The following is a 20,445-nucleotide window of genomic DNA, read 5'->3' as shown; positions in this document are numbered from 1 at the left end:
GCCCATATTCTGGAGAGAGAGATTCTCTCACTCCTAAAAAAGAGGGCTATATCTATTGTACCCGCCGAGCAGAGTCAGGGTGGCTTCTATTCCAAGTACTTCCTCGTTCCCAAACGGGGAGGGAACGGAATTCGGCCAATACTTGATTTGAGGGCTCTGAACAAATATCTAAAAAATATATAAGTTCAGAATGCTCACTCACACATCTCTGCTGCGGCTCGTGCGACAAGACGACTGGTTTACATCAGTCGACCTGAAAGATGCGTATTTTCACATCCCAGTATATTACCCACACAGGAAATATCTGAGATTCGCATTTCAGGGGATCTGTTATGAATACAGAGTACTCCCCTTCGGTCTGTCTCTCAGTCCAAGGGTGTTTGTACGATGTACGGAAGCCGCGATAACCCCGTTAAGACAATAGGGTATTCGCCTGGCGACCTACCTGGACGACTGGCTGCTTCTCGCACAGTCGGAGCAGGAGGCTGTTACGCAGACAAATGTCCTCGTAAAGCACCTGCTCAACCTGGGTTTCATAATAAACACAGAGAAGAGCATGTTGTGCCCCGCGCAGACTATACTCTTCCTGGGTTTACGCCTGAACTCGGTGCACTTTTCAGCTCGCTTGTCAGCGGAAAGAGTGAAAGCTTTCAGAGCTTGTCTCGCTCTTTTCCAGCTGCGCAAACATGTTCTCTTCAGATCATGCCTGCGATTGCTGGGGCTCATGGCGTCAGCCATCCTGGTCGTACGACTGGGACGCTTACACATGAGGGAGTTTCAGCGCTGGGTGGCCGCCCTAAAACTAAAGAGTGATGGTTACTGTGAAATGCGTAATGGCACTGCGCCACTGGCTGCAGCCGACTTTTCTAGTACGAGGTGTGCCTATGGGTGCTGTCCTTTCACGGAAAGTGGTCACCACGGACGCATGTCTGACAGGTTGGGGAGGTATTTATGAAGGTCGCCCGGTGAGGGGTCTCTGGAGCAGAGACCTCCAGCGGGCGCACATAAATTACCTGGAGCTTTTAGCGGTGTTTCTCACCCTAAAACGCTTTCTGCCTTTCCTCAGGGGACATCACGTCCTCGTGAGGAGAGACAATACGACCACAATATCGTATATTAACCGCCAAGGGGGTTTGCGTTCTCTCCAGTTACACACACTGGCGCGCAAACTGATCCTATGGAGCGGTAGACGTCTCCTCTCTCTGAGAGCGACGCACGTACCGGGAGTGAGGAACCTCGGGGCAGATCTACTGTCCGGACGTATACCACTTTATGCAGACTGGACTCTACATCCAAGGATTGTGAGCCAGCTGTGGGTGCGTTACGGCAGAGCCGCGGTGGATCTGTTCGCATCGAAAGACAATGCTCAGTGTCAGCTGTTCTTTTCGATGCGCGATCTAAATGCACCGTTAGGCGTGGATGCACTCGCGCACGATTGGCCCCCGGGCCTTCTGTACGCGTTCCCACCCCTGGCTCTGATACCCCCAACTCTGGCCAGAGTGAGAGAGCAACGCCACACACTTATCCTGATAGCTCCGCACTGGCCAGCTATGTACTGGCTAGCGGAGATATATCAGCTGCTGTGCGGGCAGCCATGGCAGCTCCCACTACGCAGGGACATACTGTCCCAAGCGGGGGGGGCGATCTTTCACCCACACCCAGAGCGCTTGGCTCTATGGGCCTGGCCCGTGAGTGGTACAATCTGAATACAGTGTGACATGAAGCTGACCCTGGCAGCTGCCAAGCGAGCCAGTGGCACTCATGCACTATCTGTACAGTTGTCATGCACTCAGTTTGCCCCAGGGCAAACATAGTGTGGTTGAAGCCCAACCCTGCCTTTATCTTAAGGCGGTTGGTTCAAGTACCACATTTGACATTGAGGCATCCTCCCCGCCACTGTATTCCTCCGGGGAACAGCGGCCGGATTTGCCGTGTCCAGCCCGTGCTTTACGCACGTACAGGGACAGATCAAGGGTGCTTCGTCATAATGACCAACCCCTTGTGTCCTGGGCTAACCCTTATAAGGGCAAGCCTGTTACTAAGCAACAGATCTCCCACTGGTTTGTGGAAGAAATTGCTTTGGGGCTCATACGAGTCAGAGTTCGCAGGCACCCTCGGGTCCGCGAGCTCTTTCGACTCAGGGTCTGGCTGCATCCTGGGCTTTGTCCAGGATGTCTCCCATCCAAGACATTGGTGCAGCGGCGAGCTGGTCCTCGCCGCTCACTTTTGTCCTTCTCTTAACAGGCTGGACGTTCTGCTCCCAGTGTGACTCAAGCAGTGCTGGGCACCTGGTTGAGTCAGAGCTCTACCTGTTAAGTTCTGGTTGGTTTGGTGATTTTCGAGATAAGCTCGTCTGACAATACGGGAGCTACAATTTCCCATAGTGAGACATCGAACGGAGTGTTATGAATGAGAACTATAGGTTACTTACGTAACCCCAGTTCTCAGAGTAACATGAAGTGAGATGTCTCACCAGACGGCCCTCCTTGCTATGGTGAAGTGAGAAGAAGTGCTTATTTTGAATGACGCATGCGTCGTGGCGCAAGCTACTTATAGGGGGTGAATTCCCTGACGCTGACGTCAAGATCACCAGCCAATCAGGATTGGCGTAATGAGATTGATGCTTTTGTTTGCTCCGCGATGAGGCGCATCCCATAGTGAGACATCTCACTTCATGTTACTCTGAGAACTGGGGTTACGTAAGTAACCTATAGTTTTGCTAGGCAACACTTTCCTCCCCATGTATTTTTAAGTCATCTAACTTGCCCCCAATAACCACATTTATAAACATTATACCTCATAAATGAAAACTGCTGAAGCTAATCATCTGGAAAATATATTCTCCTTAATGAGACACATGGTTAACAATCATCCTCAAACTGCACTCCCTAGAACAGGTTAACAGACTAACATTACTTAACATACTTTATTCATTAAATAATTCAAAAGCAATTTTATTATTTATTCGGTGTTTGACATTGCAGGGTTTAAATGGGTCAAATGAGAGGGACAAGATTAGTTTAAAGTTACACAGACTATAACACCCCTTGCTGTTAAATACCAACCAACTATGTGCAATATGTGCTATGTGTGCAATATATATGCATGCCGTTATAACTGTGTAATATATACATGGCTAATAAATCCTAAGAACTGTTAAAGGGTATTTTGTAAATTGTGCAACTTTTTATTTTATTCTATTTTTTATTATAACCTTTTTTTACTTGAATACTTTTGTATGCATGCTTCTTCGTAACATTAAGCTGCCTTTGGCTCTTTTTCTGCTGTAACAACGTACATTTACCTTCTGTGGGACTAATACAGGTATTCTGATTCTGAAACTACGTATGATGGGGGATCATAATGTATCTCCCACACATATACAGGCTTATGTGTTGTGTGGACTGAACCAAAGTAAACAAATGTTGCATGGGTATAAAACAGCAGGAAATAATAATTTCTTTCACCTTATCCAGGGCAGTCTTCTCCAGCTCTTCCTTGGCGATGGTTAACTTCTGCTCCAAGTCCATTAGCTGCTGCCCCTGCAGAAATACATGGCTTTTGAATCAGCTCGACCCTCTTTGTTCTGTGCACACAAAGCATTTTCTCCAGCCCCAGTGAGTCTCCCCAGCACTATCAATAACACAGATCTATAGCATACAGGATTGAGACTCCTCCTTATTACATTGCCGATCATTCCCTTTGTCCTGACTTTTTTTAAATCTGCATAATGACACTTCACACATATATACACATCGATTGGGTACTGAACCCCATTTACATTATATGCTTTTAAGAACTCAATGATTCCCTTGGGTCTTTACACAAGAGAGCATTGGGATCTCATAAACCTCCATAATCATAGTTGCGTTATATTGATACTTGTGAGTACTGAACTGCTTTATGAATAATACCTCCGAGCTATTTCCTGAGAACAGAAAGGTGCGGAATCCAGAGGGATTAAAAAATGCATTCAAAGCCACAATTAAAATATAGATCACATCAGTTCTTTAGAAAGAAAGGTTTAATCCAGACAGTTATAGGAGCAGGCCCCCTGGAACCACCAAAGCCCTTTAATGAGCAGATCATTGCTAGAGTCTAATCCCTGAGCTGAACAACACACATATATATATATATATATTCTCTGCAGTAAATGAGCCAGTATACGCCATATGAGGATCAACAGAGTATACCTTCTGATGCGTCTTTCATTATTGATAAACTCATCAACAAGAAGAAAATAAACTATTTTTGGATCATTTGCATGCCGTCTGCGTACGTAGAACTTGCCTTGGTGATTGACTTTGAGCCACAAACTTTTATTGGGTGTCTTTTACTGGCCTCTAAAAATGAAAAACTGCATGGGCCTACATCCTGAAACACCCAAGGTCAGCTTGTCAGCTTACCCAACACACAGCATCCACAATCTTTGGGAAGAAAAAGTGTTTGGAGATTTTTGGAGATGGGCAAAGAGGCTGATTGTTTAACTTTTCTCTGATGGATGAGTCATGCAGTGACAGTCAAGGACAGGGCAACTTTCACCACAATGAGTTTTTCACAGAAGCCCAGGAATCAAATCTTTCTCTTAGAAGATGTTTTTTCCAATTTACAGTTTGGAACCATTTTAGAAATTCATTTGTACTGTACTGTAGGTGTCGGGCTGCGCACCGTAGGGAATTTAAAGGTAATATATTTGGAGGAACAGTTCTTTAATCATCAACACAAAAGATTGCAAATCATTTCTTTGTGGCAAATGAAAAGCATTCACTGATATACGTTTGGATTATTTTCAGCATAATGGGGTACAGTCCAATTCAAGAAGAAGTGTGACATATCATTGGAGATTTGCCAGTAAAGAGCTGGATAGGACACTATAATAAGATGTTACAATCAGCTGAAAGAACAAACATCAATTCAAAACACTTCACTTGGAGCTGCTATAAACATTGCTGCGTAATGTATATGTGTGTTTGGTTGTGTAGTAGAGCAATGAATAATGATGAGATCAGGTTGCAAACACATTCATCCAGCTCTTAGCTTGTCTCCAAAGACTGTGTGTTTGTTGTGTAGCATCACAGTAATGCGCCACCGTCCATTACACTGAGCATCATCAGCGGAGAGACCTCTGAGGGCTGCGGGGAACATGGCCACTGACCCAGATATGCTGACTTTCAGGGTTAGTACCTCCAGGTCTAAAGCTCTATATTACTGCACTGAGTCCATTACAGAGGTGACGGGTCAGTGGGTCACTAGCCACTGCGAGACAAGGCATGCAAATGCAAACCATCATTTTTCTTTTCACTCCTACGCTTTTCTTGAGGAGAAACAGCTCTGGGGTAAATGTAAAAGTGGTCTGACGGAGTGAAGATGTGAAGGCTTGAATAAGGCTCCTCGGCCAAAAATATTGTCTTGTAGGGATACGCGGGGGAAGGCACTGTCAGTTCCTCTGAAGTTTTATAATGTTTTGGCTGAGCAAGTGAAGGGGAACCTGCCAGTGTTAATATTTACAGTTATGTTCTGGGGCTGCATAGTTTGGATTCACTGAGTCGGGACTCTTTTTAAGTTGTCCTTCAAATCTGTGGGCCATTACAAATTATGCACTTTAGAAAACATTCAGAAAACAAAAGGCTGCTTTTCTGTTACTGTGGGTGTAATGTAGCATGCCCTCATTTTTTTAAAACTCGCACTATTGCATTGTGTAAAAACAGTGCAGTAGTTTTCTGTTTTATAATTCTTCATCTTTTATGGCGTCCCAAGACAAAAATAGTCAGAGTTTGAGGTGTCTTTATTTTGTTGTGTGTCCAATATTGCAAGGTTGTTGTGTCTTTGTGCACTGTGACACTGCTGCAAAATGCAGTTTGATATGGTGCAACGCCCGTCATAACCAATCCAACTGCCTGCCGGTCAGGTGCTTTGACTGACACCCCCCCTGTGAGGCTGAAGACATTTCAGAATCTTGAGTGACTCTTCTCTGCTTCCTGCTCCCTAGTCTCCCTCTGGGCTTTTGATCACAGCATATGTGGAATACATATGAGTTTTCAAAAATAGCAACTGGGATCAGGGAGGTCAGACGGACATGATGCATTTCCCTCTGACCTTTTCATTAGAAAAAAAGCAGAATGTCATCTCTCCTAATATGAGTATGATACCATTAGGCTTATCCATCTGCAAATCATATAAGACCATAATGTTTAAAGGGCCACATGAATCGTTTGGTGACATTGAGCATAAGGTTATGTTGTGTGAGTGACTGATGCAATTTAGAGAAAACGATTTACGAGCAATGACACTAAGCAAACAAGTAAAAAGCATCCATAATTCTCAAGCTAGAAATACACGGAGCAGGACATTCAGGGACAATATATTCAGGCGTAGAAGCATAACGTTCAGTCTGCAAGGATTGAGTCCTTTTTATCCATTAATGTCTGACACAGCTTTAGGAACGATAAGTCTGCGGGATCAAAATGTACATTTAAGAAATGACATTGAAGGGCATTGCTGCAGAAATGTCAACTGACATTTTGACAGTGCAAACAAGGCCTGAAAGGTCAGTGCATTTACCAGTAAATGCCAATAAATATTACATATTGCTCTCAGATGGTTGGACATTTAATCTTTGCAAAAACAAAGGGCAGTGGCGTATGTATGGGTACAATACTGAACAGTCTCTTGTTTGCCACTCTTTGCATTACAGAGGAAGTATGTGTGTGGAAGATACAATTCTGATGCCCCATCATATATGGATCCCACCAAATTGGAGCGTTACATGATGTCATCTTTAATTTCCGTCTTGAAGATTCCCTTATAGGTTCTAATGCATAATTCTGTTTAAACTTCACCCACTGCTGTCAACATCATTTAACCATATACCTCCCATGATTGAAAAGGATGGGTTGGATCTTGTAGAGTGGAAATCAGAGGACAGGGCTTATGTTGTGTGTGGACTGAGCGCTGGCCAATTGGCTTTGCGCGCTGCTGACAGGGTGGGACTTTGTAATTGCCGACTGACTTAATTGGAGTACCTCCTCTGATGGGACCATCCTTTTCAAGGTGGTCTGAAGTACCTGTTTACCCCTGGTCTGGAGCTACTATAAAGACACCCCCTTCAGTTTGAACTTACCTTAAAAATTAAATCCTTTTTCCCGTACCGCAGTTCTTTCAGTTGAGCCTGGATTTTTTTTGACTGCAAAGAGAAGATAAGGAAATAAGTGTTAGCTTATTCAAATAGCGAAATTGGTTTTAGATCACGAAGCAGGATTCTGCCAGCTGCAGCAGAAGACTCCTTTGTGAATGTTCCCTGGGCAAAGCTCTGGCTCAAAGGAAGCCCCTACTGAGAGGAAGAAAATATAAAATCTTCCCTTCACTGAACTGCATAGTCCACACAATGATGCAGTCATGCACTGGCTTCTTGCTCAATGTCTAAACCTGTATTCTCACTCCCAGCACACACATTACCTCTAACATCACCGCTCACATAACAGACCCAGGTTAGAATGGGCTCTCGCCTGCACACACACACACACACACACACACACACACACACACACACACACACACACACACACACACCACACACACACACACACACACACACACACACACACACACACACACAACACACACACACACACACACACACACACACACACACACACACACACACACACACACACACACACACACACACACACACACACACCACACACACACACACACACACACACACACACACACACACACACCACACACACACACACACACACACACACACACACACACACCACTTAGCAGCTTTTATACCGCCACCCCTAAACTGACACAGTGGCCATCGCTGCCTGACATTCACCGCTGCTTCACTTCAGTAGGCACATGCAACATAGAGGCTGTCTCCTAGATAGCTTGATACACAGTCATCCTCAAAGCTGCTCATGATGTGAGCATGAACACTGAAGCCTCCACATGGGACTCCGCACCAGTTCAGAGGGTTGCTCTCTGTGACTTCAGTGAGGCTAGTGTAGTTTTATACCGCTTTCTTTGTTATGAAGCATGGTGGACAATAACTATGTAATTGGAATGGAGATCAAATTGCCTGATGTATTGGTCAGTGCATATTTGAGTCATTGTGATTCATCAAGAGACAATCCTACTGACCTCTCTCTGACCTCCCCTCTGTGATCTGCTTGGGCTTTCCAGGCTGCCGTACTTCCATTTAATTAAAAGATAATGATACAAAAAATCATATTTAAGATCTATCCATCCATCTTGAACTTGTTAACTGTATATAATAATAATAATAATAATAATAATGTATTCACCTATATCTAACTATATGTATTATACTTGATCTTTCTACAGTATAATTAGGGGACTTTTTATCCACCTGTTTTTATGTTTAATTTGTGCATCAGAACAAAAGTGGAAAGCAGAAATAAAATCGAAATATCACAAAAGGTGTCCTGCTTGTTTGAGTTAAAAATGTTGGTGTATCAATAAAAACAAGATGCAGAATCAGACTTGTGCAAACTTTGGCTATAACAAAGAACCTCATCATGTTTGAGTTCACAAGGAGACTGTAAAGTTCAAATAAGAAGCTTTAGGGTAAGAAAACATCTAAAATGTCTGCAGCGCTTTTAATGATGTAACTTTGTCTAGCACTTATTTGGCAACTATCAGAGACAGAGACTGGACATTCCCCATCTTTTTTATAATAAACAAGACATTTGGATAAAAACGTAACTAATATATACTTTTTTTCTTTCTATCTTTTACCCATCAGTTTATATCTCTGTCATTATATCTATACACATCTCTTCCTTTGTGCCTGACTGTCTATATCTATAAACCTATCTTGCTCTCTTCCTATATATCTCTATAATTCCTCGACACAGACAGTACAAATGTGACACAAGGTCTAATCTTTCACCAAAGCGCACAGAACCCGATGCTGTAGGACAAATTCACTTCAAAGGGTTTTGTGTACTTGACAAGCACCCTCACCCTTTTTTTACGAGTCTTTATCTTGATATTCCTCTTCCCACTGTGCTTCCATGTCCCAAGACACTCATCTCTGTCATGTGTAACTGGATTCAAAAATTGCATCCAGAGGCTCTTCATAAAAAAAAATGGTATGGTTAAATAAACAAAGAGCTAAAGTTAAACACTAACTCACAGGGCGAGCCATAATCTGGAATTGTAAAGACTGTTGCTGTGATACATTATTTTAATTTATATCAGTAAGTGTGAGAAATTCTCTGTTAATGCAATGACTCATATTAACAGGCTACAGAGTCACGCACTATTGAGTGGTAACTTATGAATGCAGATATCTGAACCTCGAAAATGTGCTGCGCTTTTCGACTTGTGAAAGCATTGGTCTATGATTTACTCAGAATAAATATGTTCCCTCGGCCCGAGAGATTCACAGCAACATCTCTGCCATCTCTGATGGTTCGAATCCTGCAAGGCTGGGACCTGAATTTCAAATAGAACTGGCACAATGAAAAACACTGACACAGCTTGATGTAGTTGAACAGTTCTGCCTAACTTTTCCTAAAATAATGTATGACTGAGTCATTGTCCTTGTAAAAATGATGACAAAACTCAAACAGTCTATTCCAAGGACAGACTTGTTAATGTGTGCAAGTACTGTATATCTTTGATACTAATGTTCTGCTTGTATTATTAGTTATGTATTCCTAAAAATCAAACTAGAACTAGAGGATGCCAGGCTCTGAAGGGATTTGGTCTAAAACTGAAGGGAACTTTTGGGAAATAGGTGTTTGCATAAGCATAATCAACAGTTTTGCATAACACAAAGACATTTGATTTGTTATTAACATAAAATATTCATATGTGCAATTAAAATTATGAGTTTATTTTAATGTCATAACCAGTTAATTTAGTCCCTTTTTCTGAAAAGCATGCAATGCCATCCCATAGTTCAAAGACAAGTCAACTGGATGTTCATTAATTCCTTTGGGAGCCTCCCATGGACTGTAACATATGGACGCAGTGCCTGTGATGTCACCCAAGGGTTTCTGTAAATCTATTGGTTCAAAGTGGTTGACTCTGCTCATCGCCATCTTGGCATTGACAGTCCTTCCCAATTCCCAGCTAATCCAAGATATATATACCCACATTTGGAATGTGTCCAATTAACTAGCCTTCTTGTTTTGATATAGATCGTTTTTAAAATATAGATTTTTCTAATGTCTTCATTGCCTTCCATTCTCCGCGGTGGGGGCCGAGGGAACCGGGCAGAGTTTTTCGCCAGTCAACGTGTATTAAAGTTTAAATCTTCCGGACAAAATTATAAAAGTGCCGGTCATAGGTCTTCTTTGTTATTTATTGAGCTTTAAAACAAATGAATAACGACTCTATATAATATAATAATAAAATACATGGAGCCTCTCTTTTTCCTCCCTCTCTTCGGACAGCGTCAGTGTCTGTTTCATGCAGCAGCTGATCCAGTAATGAGTGACCCGGCCGACAGTAAAAATAAACATATTTATAACTAGTTTAGGTAGTTTGAGAGGTAATTAAAATAGCTAAGGGTGATGATCTGACTTGAAATGTGTGTTTTATTCCGTTCACCGCCGCATCACAGCGGGAGGAGCTGCAGGTAAGCAGAGCTGCGTGTCTCCGTCCTGTCAGATTAGACTTCACTCGCGTTTAGGTCCATATCGAGAGAAAGATAAATAATCTGAATTCAGTGTGCAGTTTACTTTGACGCGGGGGTGAGCAGCAGAGGTGGGGAGAGGCGGGGCTATTGCCTCATCATTATCAGAAAATGATCGTATAGGGCGTACACACGGAGCCGTTGGACCCCCCAGAGCGTTGCGTATGCCGTTCTATCCACCTTGGGACCCGTTATCGTTTCCGCAGTCGTTTAGTGCCGTATTCGGTCGTCCTCGTGTGGCCGAACGGTCTATGACACTAAACAGTAACGCAAACGACTGTTTTCGTCCTCGTGTGGCCGGGGCCTAAAACTGCTACTGCAAACATTTGTTTACTTTTGGCAATGAATAGAACAGTTTTGTATGTACAGCCTTTGCCATACATCATTGCCATGAGAGAACAGCAGAAGTGCTCGTATCTCACAGAAGCAGATTGAAACAGGTAACATGACACCTAAAGGTGATGGTGGTAGGTGTGCAAATTGACACCCTCAGCATACATCTGTATGCACATTTGTAGCAGGAGCACAGACCAGCTACGTTTCCCCGTTTACACAGATTGCCCTTCTTGTGGAGTGTGTCTGATTGGCTGAGGCATGGAACCTGAGATATACAAGTGACTGGCTGCCAGCCAAAACGTACTGACTGAAGAATATATTTCATTTCAGTCAGGGTAATCTGATTTATTCAATATGGATGCTGAATGAAGAAGAGCATGGAACTACATTTTTCTTATTTAAAGGATTATGCACATAACTATTGTATGGAAAGGTACACATATGAAGCTTGGAGCACACATCTTCCTACAAATGCATTATCACACCTGCCATACACCGAATACATAATGTTAAGACAATACATTGTCCTTTTGCCTATTATGTTCTCGATTAATGTTGAAATAAAAAGGAATTACAGTGTTTCACGTCACAGAAAAACAACAATATACCACTTAATCTGATATGGTAACTTACATTCAAATACATATGACCTTTAGGACTTGCTTTAAACATCTTTGTAGTTCAAGAATATGAGCAGACGGTAGGCATACTGTACACCCCCTTTCTCCCTCACACACATGCAAAGTCTATTAATACAAATGTGCGAGGAACATTTATTCCAAACTGATGCCTCGTTATTAAAGACAATGGGATCAGTTAGATTTATCGCTTCAAAATACTTAAGATGATAAAGGCATGCTGCTCCATTCAAAAAGCCCCGTAGAATTAATTAGATGAGGCCATTCACCTTGAAATCAGTCAATACTGGAAATCCTCCCAAATCCAATTACAGTATTATATGTTATCTTCATATAAGGTTCAGGTTACTAGATGTTTTCAATAAATCCTGATGCAAGAGAGATATTTAATTCTGGTGATAACAGAGCTGAAGTGTTACGGCATCCTTCATCCAAATGACTTTGCAGCAACACCATACATTTTAGTAGGAAACAGGTGATACATTCTCGCTCTTGAGGAAAAAGATTAAACAGATTAAATGGCATCTCTAATGCCATGTGTCGCTCTCCTCCGCTGAAGGGTCTTAACCTTGACTTTGATTTAGGTTTCATAAGCCATCTGATTTAACATGTCATTTTACCAATGAAATAGATAAAGAGCAAAATAAATAATCCGATAGCATATATATCTGTAAAGCATGCACTAGTAGTTACAGCATCAGCATCAGCAAACTGAGCAGCATCTAAAATGGACTGCTGAATTTAGGAGTGTTTGTGATTTGTGAAGTGAACAAACACTCTGAGTCAGGGCAGTGGCTGCCTGCCAGTGGGTTTACTGACTGAACCTCACTAAGCCTTTTATACTTGTTAGTGACCTATCTTTATCCTTATTTGAATCATGACCGGGAGGCGTGTGGTGCAAACACAGGTTCAAACCCCACTGCAGTCAGCATGTCGTTGTGTCCCTGGGCAAGACACTTTACCCCAAATTGCTCCTGTGGAGATTGCCCACAGTATTGAGTATTTAAGTCGCTTTGGATAAAAGCGTCTAACAAGTGACATGTAATGTAATGACCATAGGAATACAAGATACATGTTTAAATGTAGGAAGAGTGTTATTCATACATATATGACAGGGATAACATGTTTCTGAAAGATGATCATTCTTCTTCTAGACTAGAGCAGGAATGATCAATCATAATTAGGGCAGAAAATGTATCTGCAACTATTTTAATAAGCTATTTAGGCTTTAAATGTGTATTTAATTGTTTTAAAGCAAAAATGTTCGGTAAACAATGGCTCTAGCTTCTCAAATGTGAGGATTTGCTATTTTCTGTAAATATAGATTAAAATAACATTGGACTGTTAGTCAAACAAAACAACCCATTTGAAGCTGTCAGGGTTTTAGGAAACTGTGGCAGGTTATCTTTAACTATTCTTTTACATTTTGCAGTTTAAATTACTTATTTTCATTAACATCAGTGCAGCCTCACCCCTGAAGTTCTCTCTGGATCAACTACAAAACAAAACAAACATTCTTAACAAGAGCATTATTTATTGGTAATACTTTAGTTTCATTAGTGTAATGGCTTTCTGAAAAATATAGCAACTTTGTTTTCGTCTCAGGCAGGATCAGCTCATGCATTTTGGTGTAAAAGCAACCGCTCGACCTCCTTTGAAGTGTTAACATGTATTTTTAGCGGAGTAGTTCTCACCACACAACACAGATTAAGAGCACAAAGCCTGACATAGCAAGCAGAAAGCACAAGTTAAAGCAGCTTTCTAAAAAACTACACCAAGTGAAATGTATTCCAATGTACAATGTGGGAAATCCCAAAGCCAATTTTTCACTTGCAGAAAACACAAATCACACAAAAAGGAAAGCTGTTACTAATACAAAGTCTAAAAATGGCAACAAAAGGAGTTTAGAAAGTGTATCCGGGGCTAAAACAGAACAGGGCTAATCTCAGTTATTGGAGATGGCTTCAAAACTGATTTTATCACAAGCTTCTTTATAAACTCTCAGGAAATCTTAATTGAAAAGACCTTTTGAAGATTATTTTTAGACAGCAATGCTTAACATGTTATTCTAGGTTCAGTTTGGGTGTACTGTACGTGCAACAAAACAAATATTCCATAATATTTCTATACAGACAGAGCATATATCATAATGTATGTTTACTAGAATCATGTATCACAATAACCTGCTTTAGTATCTCTTTCTGTGCTTCTGCTTTCATTACAGCTCAGGGGCGGTTCTAGGGGGGCAGGGGGGGGGGGGCAGTGCCCCCCTAACACTGACCTCTGACCCCCCTGTGGCCCCCCTAACAATGAAACGTTTTTAAAAAAAAAATTTTTTAAATGTTAAATGTGTTAGTGCAAACATTGCACTATAACTTAACTCTTTGGAGTCGACCGTCACGCCGGCGTGATCAGATCACATGACCTGTTCAAGCCGGTGCCGCATAAAAACAACAGTCCGGACAACATTGCCGTGTGTTTCTGTCGAGAGTACTGGCTTGAAACTATATCCCAGTCTTTGTTTCATGCAAAAAGACCCAGTAAACACGGATATACGATGATATAAAGTTAATACATTTCAAAAGTATGAAAAATGGAAGCACATATTTGAATATATTCGCCGTATTTGATCATTTTACGAAACGGAAAATACTGGAAACTAGATCCTGCTCAACAGGATGTATATGTGTATTTCTGTCGAAAGTACTGGCTTGAAACGATATGCCAGTCTTTGTTTCATCCAAAAAGACCCAATAAACACGGAAATACGATGATATAAAGTTAATACTACTATTTCAAAAGTATGAATAATGGAAGCACATATTTTAATATCTTCGCCGTATTTTATCATTTTACGAAACGGAAAATACTGGAAACTGTAGATTCTGCTCAACAGGATGTATTTACCAGGGAGGGGGTGAGGTAATCAGGTAAACGGAGTGATACGAAGCGAGACGAAAAGAGACGAAGAGGGACGGCGGGAACCGAAGAGAGACGGCGGGAAATGGAGAGAGACGAAGATATACGAAGACAGGCGGCGGGAGACAAAGAGAGATGGCGGGAGACTGTGATTGAAGTAAAGTGACAGACAAACATTGAGAATTTAGATATAGTTAGATAGATTTTGAGTTTTGAAGATGCAACTATAATGAAGAGAACTCTGAACATGAGTCAAGCTATAAGCTTGTTTTTTGACATGGAGGAGGAGGAGGAGCCTGTGATGTTGCCCTCTGTGTCGTAGTTGACAGAAACTGCTTTGAAGCGTGGCACAGATAAAGACAGAAAAAACAGATTTTTGTACATAATGTGTCTATATATATATTTGTATTATATTTATAATAACACTTTTGCCATATCAGAATAAAATCACATGTACATTATTTAAGCTTTTAAATGTTTTGTTGTGCCTACTGTGTCACTGTTGACAGAACTTGAGAAATGAGGGAAAAAAGCCTTTGGATACACCTGTTATTTGTTCATAACATTTGTATATAGGTTCATGCTACCTAAATCAAACTTTCACATTATCATAGTGACATCCCATGTATATATTTCCAGCTTTCAAATGGTTTCGTTGTGTATGTTTGTGTTACCTATATTAAAAATAATATCATTTTCAAAATCTGTTTTTACGTTTTTTTGTGATTTTGGGTCGGAAATGTTCATATAGTATCTCAAAATGACAGAAATAACTATCAGGTTATATAGGTGAGGTTGTCCTTAAAAAAAGATACCAAACATTGACATGCCAAACATTTCTTAATGGGGTTTAGTAAGACAAATCAAAAGTATGCGAAAACGGCCAAATTAGCCCTGGACTCCAAAGGGTTAAGCTGAAGCTAACAGTAATAACTATAAGATCTATCTGAAATAATTAGTGTACTGAAACAAATACCAATAACTGTATTGCATTGTTTTCTTATGCGCAATTACTTCATACTGTCTAGTTCTCTTTTTCGTCCTGCATTTATTGTGCCCCCTCAGAAAATAACTGGCCCCCCAGTGGCCCCTCCAGTCAAATTGGTCTAGAACCGCCACTGTTACAGCTGCAGTCTGTAACCCTTCCCCTTTAAACATAAATAACTTTCCTGGATGAAAGGAAGGGCATTTAAGAACATTCTCTTACTGATTTACTTCAGTTTTATAGACTCACAAGGTAACTGAAGACAGTGACCTTCAGTGATCTACCTATTAGAGAAAACTCTCCTTAAATTCTTCCTTAACAAACCCAGAGTCTGTTTGCCTTTATGCCACCCATATACGCCCCGTAGAAGAACACATACTGAGCGTAATATATTATTATATTCAAGCACAAAGCCAAGCAGTCATATTTTTAGCCGCTCATAGATCATTCCCTTTGCTGTCTCTAGAAATGTCCTGGCTCTGCGCAGACTGACCGACAACTTCAATCAGGACCTCTTCCTAGCCTTTGTACTCTTTCCAACTCTTTCCGTAAGTGTTATAATCAGACTTGGCTGGGATGTCAAATGTGCCATCATCGTCTCACAGTTTGAATATGTGATGATGGCTTGGATCAGCTAAACTGGTGAAATGTCAGGGACGTTCAGCTGGAAGCTTTGTAGAAGGAAATAAGCATGTAATGTTCAACACCAATGGCACGTGTTCCCAAAATATCTCAGGAATAACCCTAGTGGTGGAGCAGACATCAGGGTCCATGAAAAGCTCTTTAACATCAAGGGCTTCCAAACATTCAAATCTCTTTGTGGACTTTTGCGCTGAAGTGTGCATGTAACTTGAGTCCATCATTGCTGATACTGTTAAAGTGGAACAGGAACCTTCACAGGTTGTTGCTAGTATAAAGTCAGTTTCGGTGAAGCATCCATGCTAAGCTGCAAGTTAGCTGCTTTGTGCTGAAGTGCCAACTTATGTTCCCTTGAAGTTATTCTTTTCTTTTCAATCGACCTTGATCCTTTCGTCTTTTGGAGTGATCAAGCTTCATTGGCTGTTGTGTCAGCAGTTTTTCCAGAACACTTTAGTTGCTTGAGGAGGCATTCAACTATGTAATGATTGTGTAAAAATAAACACTGAACACTGACCTTTACCATAACTATTTTCAGATCATAGTGAAGGTAGGCATTTATATTTTAAAAAAAACGTCAAACCGTTATTCTTTTTAAAGGTCTCCCATTATAATGTTTTTTATCAATATATTATACGTCTCAGATATATACAAAACATGTCTCTGACGTGTTTGGCTCAAAATACCAAACAGATCATGCATTGTAGCATCCCATAATCCCCTCTGTTTCAAAAGTGCTGATTCTCTGTCTTTTAAAAAAGAAAAGAAGGAGCCACTCCCCACGCCCCTCTGAGAGATATTTGGTTAAAAAGAACACAATGGTGCTCTAGAAGAGATAAGGGGGGTACCTTGGTTGGTGATTGGCTAATGGTTACACAAGCCAAAAGATCGTTATGACATCATAAAGTGGCCGAAATCTGATCAGCTCATTTTCAGACAGGTTGTTATATAAATGGATCAGGAGAAAAAGTGAGCGAATCTTTTTCTTGACATTTTCAGAATCTCTTTACACAGAGGGGACACATGTTGATGTATAAAAGACAGGAACAAGTGGATTTTGCATAATAGGTGACATCGGGCCATTCGTGAGGGCATCTTAAGCCATCGTATGACCGCCGGTGGAGTTTCTTAGGCTCCAGCAGCAACTTCGTGAGCAGTGGCAAAATCTTTGGCATGCCAAAAAATTGCCGAAAGACCTTGCAAAGGTTCATTTTCGTGTTGAATTTGTGTGTCAATTTTGCCCTTCCTAAGGCACTCGTGAGGGCATCTTGTCAAATCGTGTCATCTTCGTCTGATCATCGGTGCCATCGGGCATTTTTCGCCTCACGAAGACAATATGAAGGAAACAAGAAGCTGCCCGATTGTCTTAGGAAGGCAACACGACTACGTGAAGCCCTCGCAATCCGTCGTGTAGCCATCGTATTATAGTACGATGACATCGAGATTGCATTTATTTCACAACAAAATCATGTAAACATATTATGTAAATAACCCAATTTGTGTTCTGTGAAACTGAAAAAGATATTACGTTGTTTTTGTTACTTTCGTTGCAGTTGTATGCGTAATTTAGGTTAACTTCCTGTTTTATTTAGGTGCTTTTATTTTGAAGGCGAGTTTACGCTGTTGACAGGAAGTTATTGTTGCTATGGAAACAACATGACGGAGATAAGTAATATCTTCTAATCTACATATAAAGACGGAGAAAGTAAGGAATAAAGTGTATGTTTAAATGTTAGCACCCCCCGAAGAGGCACAAGCTTTTACGTTGAGTCTGGATACATTCTAAATCATCAGTAAAGTCTACGACCATATAGTGTGTGGTTCGGGTGCCATCGTGTGGCCTTCTGTAGGCATCGTACTTGCTTCGGCTGTTGCTTGGCTGTTGACCAAGTTCGGGGCCATCTTTGTGCGAAATTTACAATTCTATATATTCGTGTGTACATCTGGTGTCAATTTCGGGACAGTGTGACGCAGGCTTTAGGGAAAGCCTTCATCCCATTCACATATTTAGACTCACATCTAGAAGCTGCTAAGTACAACCATACTCTGATCTGGTGACCACTGAGCAGCAGCACAGGGCCATGATAGGGCTTCTCAGTGGTGGTAATGAAGGAGGGACAAAAGTTATTTCTTCCCATATCTATCCTGCCGGTCAAGTTGATGAAACAAGACATAAAAGAGAGCCTATCAAAGTAACATCCTATTTGTTTAAGAATATACACTACAGTACATTGCCAGTTAATTTGGAACACCAAGCTAGAACTGATGCAGTTTCAACCATAAAACTGTTTCAACAAAAGCTCACTTTCACAGCCTTAATGAAGTTAACATGTATTGCAATCTGTTGGGTTGGACTGAAAACGTTTTTTATCTGCTTTATAAACTGCCAACTGAGTTTGTCTTCAAAAGGGCATACACAAGGTAATATAAGAGGTGCTCAAATTGATCATATTTCCTGTTTTTAAAAAGGGTTTCTTATTTGAAAGGAACAGTTAAAGGGAAACTATTCTGGGAGATGAATTCATGTGAAATAAATGCTATTGTCCGAATGACACTCTTTATTGTGTGAAAGAGCGTGTAAATAAAATAAATTAAGTATGTCAAGTATTAGTAATTGTAAATATTTTGTTGTGGGTACAGATTCATGATGTGAAACGCTAACATATTACTGTTTTCCCTGTAATACCTGCCAGGCTGCAGAATTCCTTGTCTTCTCCTGAAAATGCAATCACTAAGTAACAACTGTGCTGTTATTCAAAATCCTTAGTAATATTCTCTGCGGCATTGACCAAACAAGCCTCAGCTGCCTTGGGTGAGGTCTAGCCGAGGGTCTTTGTAAAGAAAAATGTCCATCTGCACACCAAGGTTGCCATCTATCAACTTGTCTGCATCAACACACTGCCCTTGTTAGGATCACTGCAATGATCGTGGAAAAGGTAGGACCCAAATGCAGACTACAAAAATGGAAAAAGGTCTTGAAACAAAAGGGAGCTTTATTTAAAAGCTGATTAACAAAACATGGCATAACTTGAAACGGTAACAGAAAACAACTACACAAAAACTGAACGTGAGAAACATGGAGGAAGACCGGAGAGACAAACAAGAAGCGTGACGTGAAGGGAGGACAAACAAACAATGAACCGACAGGGAACACAGGAAGAGACAAGACTAAATACAGGGAGGGGTAATCACGAGACGAGAAACAGCCGGGCAGGGGAGGCAGAAACACAAGGGCAACAGCTGAACACAATTAGACAATCAGACACACCAGGGAAACTAACGACAGGGAGGAAAACACAGGGAGAAGGACCAGACAAGAAACAAGGAGGAAAACATGAAACAGGGAGAAAAGAACAGCAAAACAAAACCCATTACCAGACACACAAATCTAAAACCGTGACATAACACCAAGATCGTGACAGCCCTATGTTGTAAAAATCTGAGGTTATTCCAAATACTGCAGCCTTGGTACAGAAAGTGCATACATATTGAGTCCTCGATTACACTCCGGTTGCTCTCACTTCTCATCGTGGTGCTCTCCTTCTGCCTTGTAAGATCCTGCATAGCTAAAACACAGCCTAGTATTGGTCAGCATGACGGCAGGAGCAGGAGTTCAAAGCCCTGCTTGAAGTGAACCTGGTGCATGCTAGCAGACCGTAACAACTGGCAGCAAAGCCAAAAAAGAAAAAGAGCAAAAGTCGGTGACAGCTAAAATGACACAGATGAAAATGTACTCGAAGCTGCTCTCTATACAAGTTTGGCTCCCCGGATTGCTCTGTGCAGCCTTCAAAGAGCATTCTGTTAAAGAAAACTTGTCCTGAGATTCATTGGACAGCCAAAACCAGGCAAAGTTTGCATGTGGGTGAGAGAGTGAGAAGGACAGGAATAGACTGCATCTAATCTATAATGTGAATCTTACACCGTGTACCCACCGAGAGTTTCCTAATCACAGTTAAATTAATAGTCCAAATGATAGTGGACAACTTGTTTTAATTACAAGCAACAAGAACAACTATTCTCATTTAGATGTTCTAATTTGTATTTGGTTAACATTGCTTGCTCACAAGAGAACGACATGTGTGTGAACCAACAAGTAGTGGGAGCAGATTAATAATGAATGTGAGAAAACCGAATGTTATAATTGAAAATCCTTACCTCTTCGGCATAGGCATCACAAAGTTTGTGTCCCGAGAGTAGTTTAGTTTTCAAGCTCTTGTTCTGAAAAGGAGAATAGAAAGAAATGAGTGATGCCA

The 20,445-nt window shown here is 41.2% G+C and overlaps 1 protein-coding gene across 1 annotated transcript in view; it reads right to left on the bottom strand.

Annotated features, from left to right (window-relative positions):
• The window catches only part of luzp2 (leucine zipper protein 2), a 192,341-nt gene that overhangs the window by 20,050 nt on the left and 151,846 nt on the right, over nt 1-20,445 (bottom strand). Inside the window, exons 6-8 of the mRNA XM_034221347.1 lie at nt 20,348-20,410; nt 7,121-7,183; nt 3,468-3,542 (exon numbers count right to left, since the gene is read on the bottom strand). Of these exons, the coding sequence (XP_034077238.1) occupies nt 3,468-3,542; nt 7,121-7,183; nt 20,348-20,410 (201 nt within the window). The remainder of the gene's footprint in view (nt 1-3,467; nt 3,543-7,120; nt 7,184-20,347; nt 20,411-20,445) is intronic.

Source organism: Gymnodraco acuticeps, unplaced genomic scaffold (assembly GCF_902827175.1).
Source record: "Gymnodraco acuticeps unplaced genomic scaffold, fGymAcu1.1, whole genome shotgun sequence".
Lineage (NCBI taxonomy): Eukaryota > Metazoa > Chordata > Actinopteri > Perciformes > Bathydraconidae > Gymnodraco > Gymnodraco acuticeps.
The sequence above is the reverse complement of the archived record's forward strand: the minus strand, read 5'-3'. Positions and strand labels throughout refer to the sequence as shown.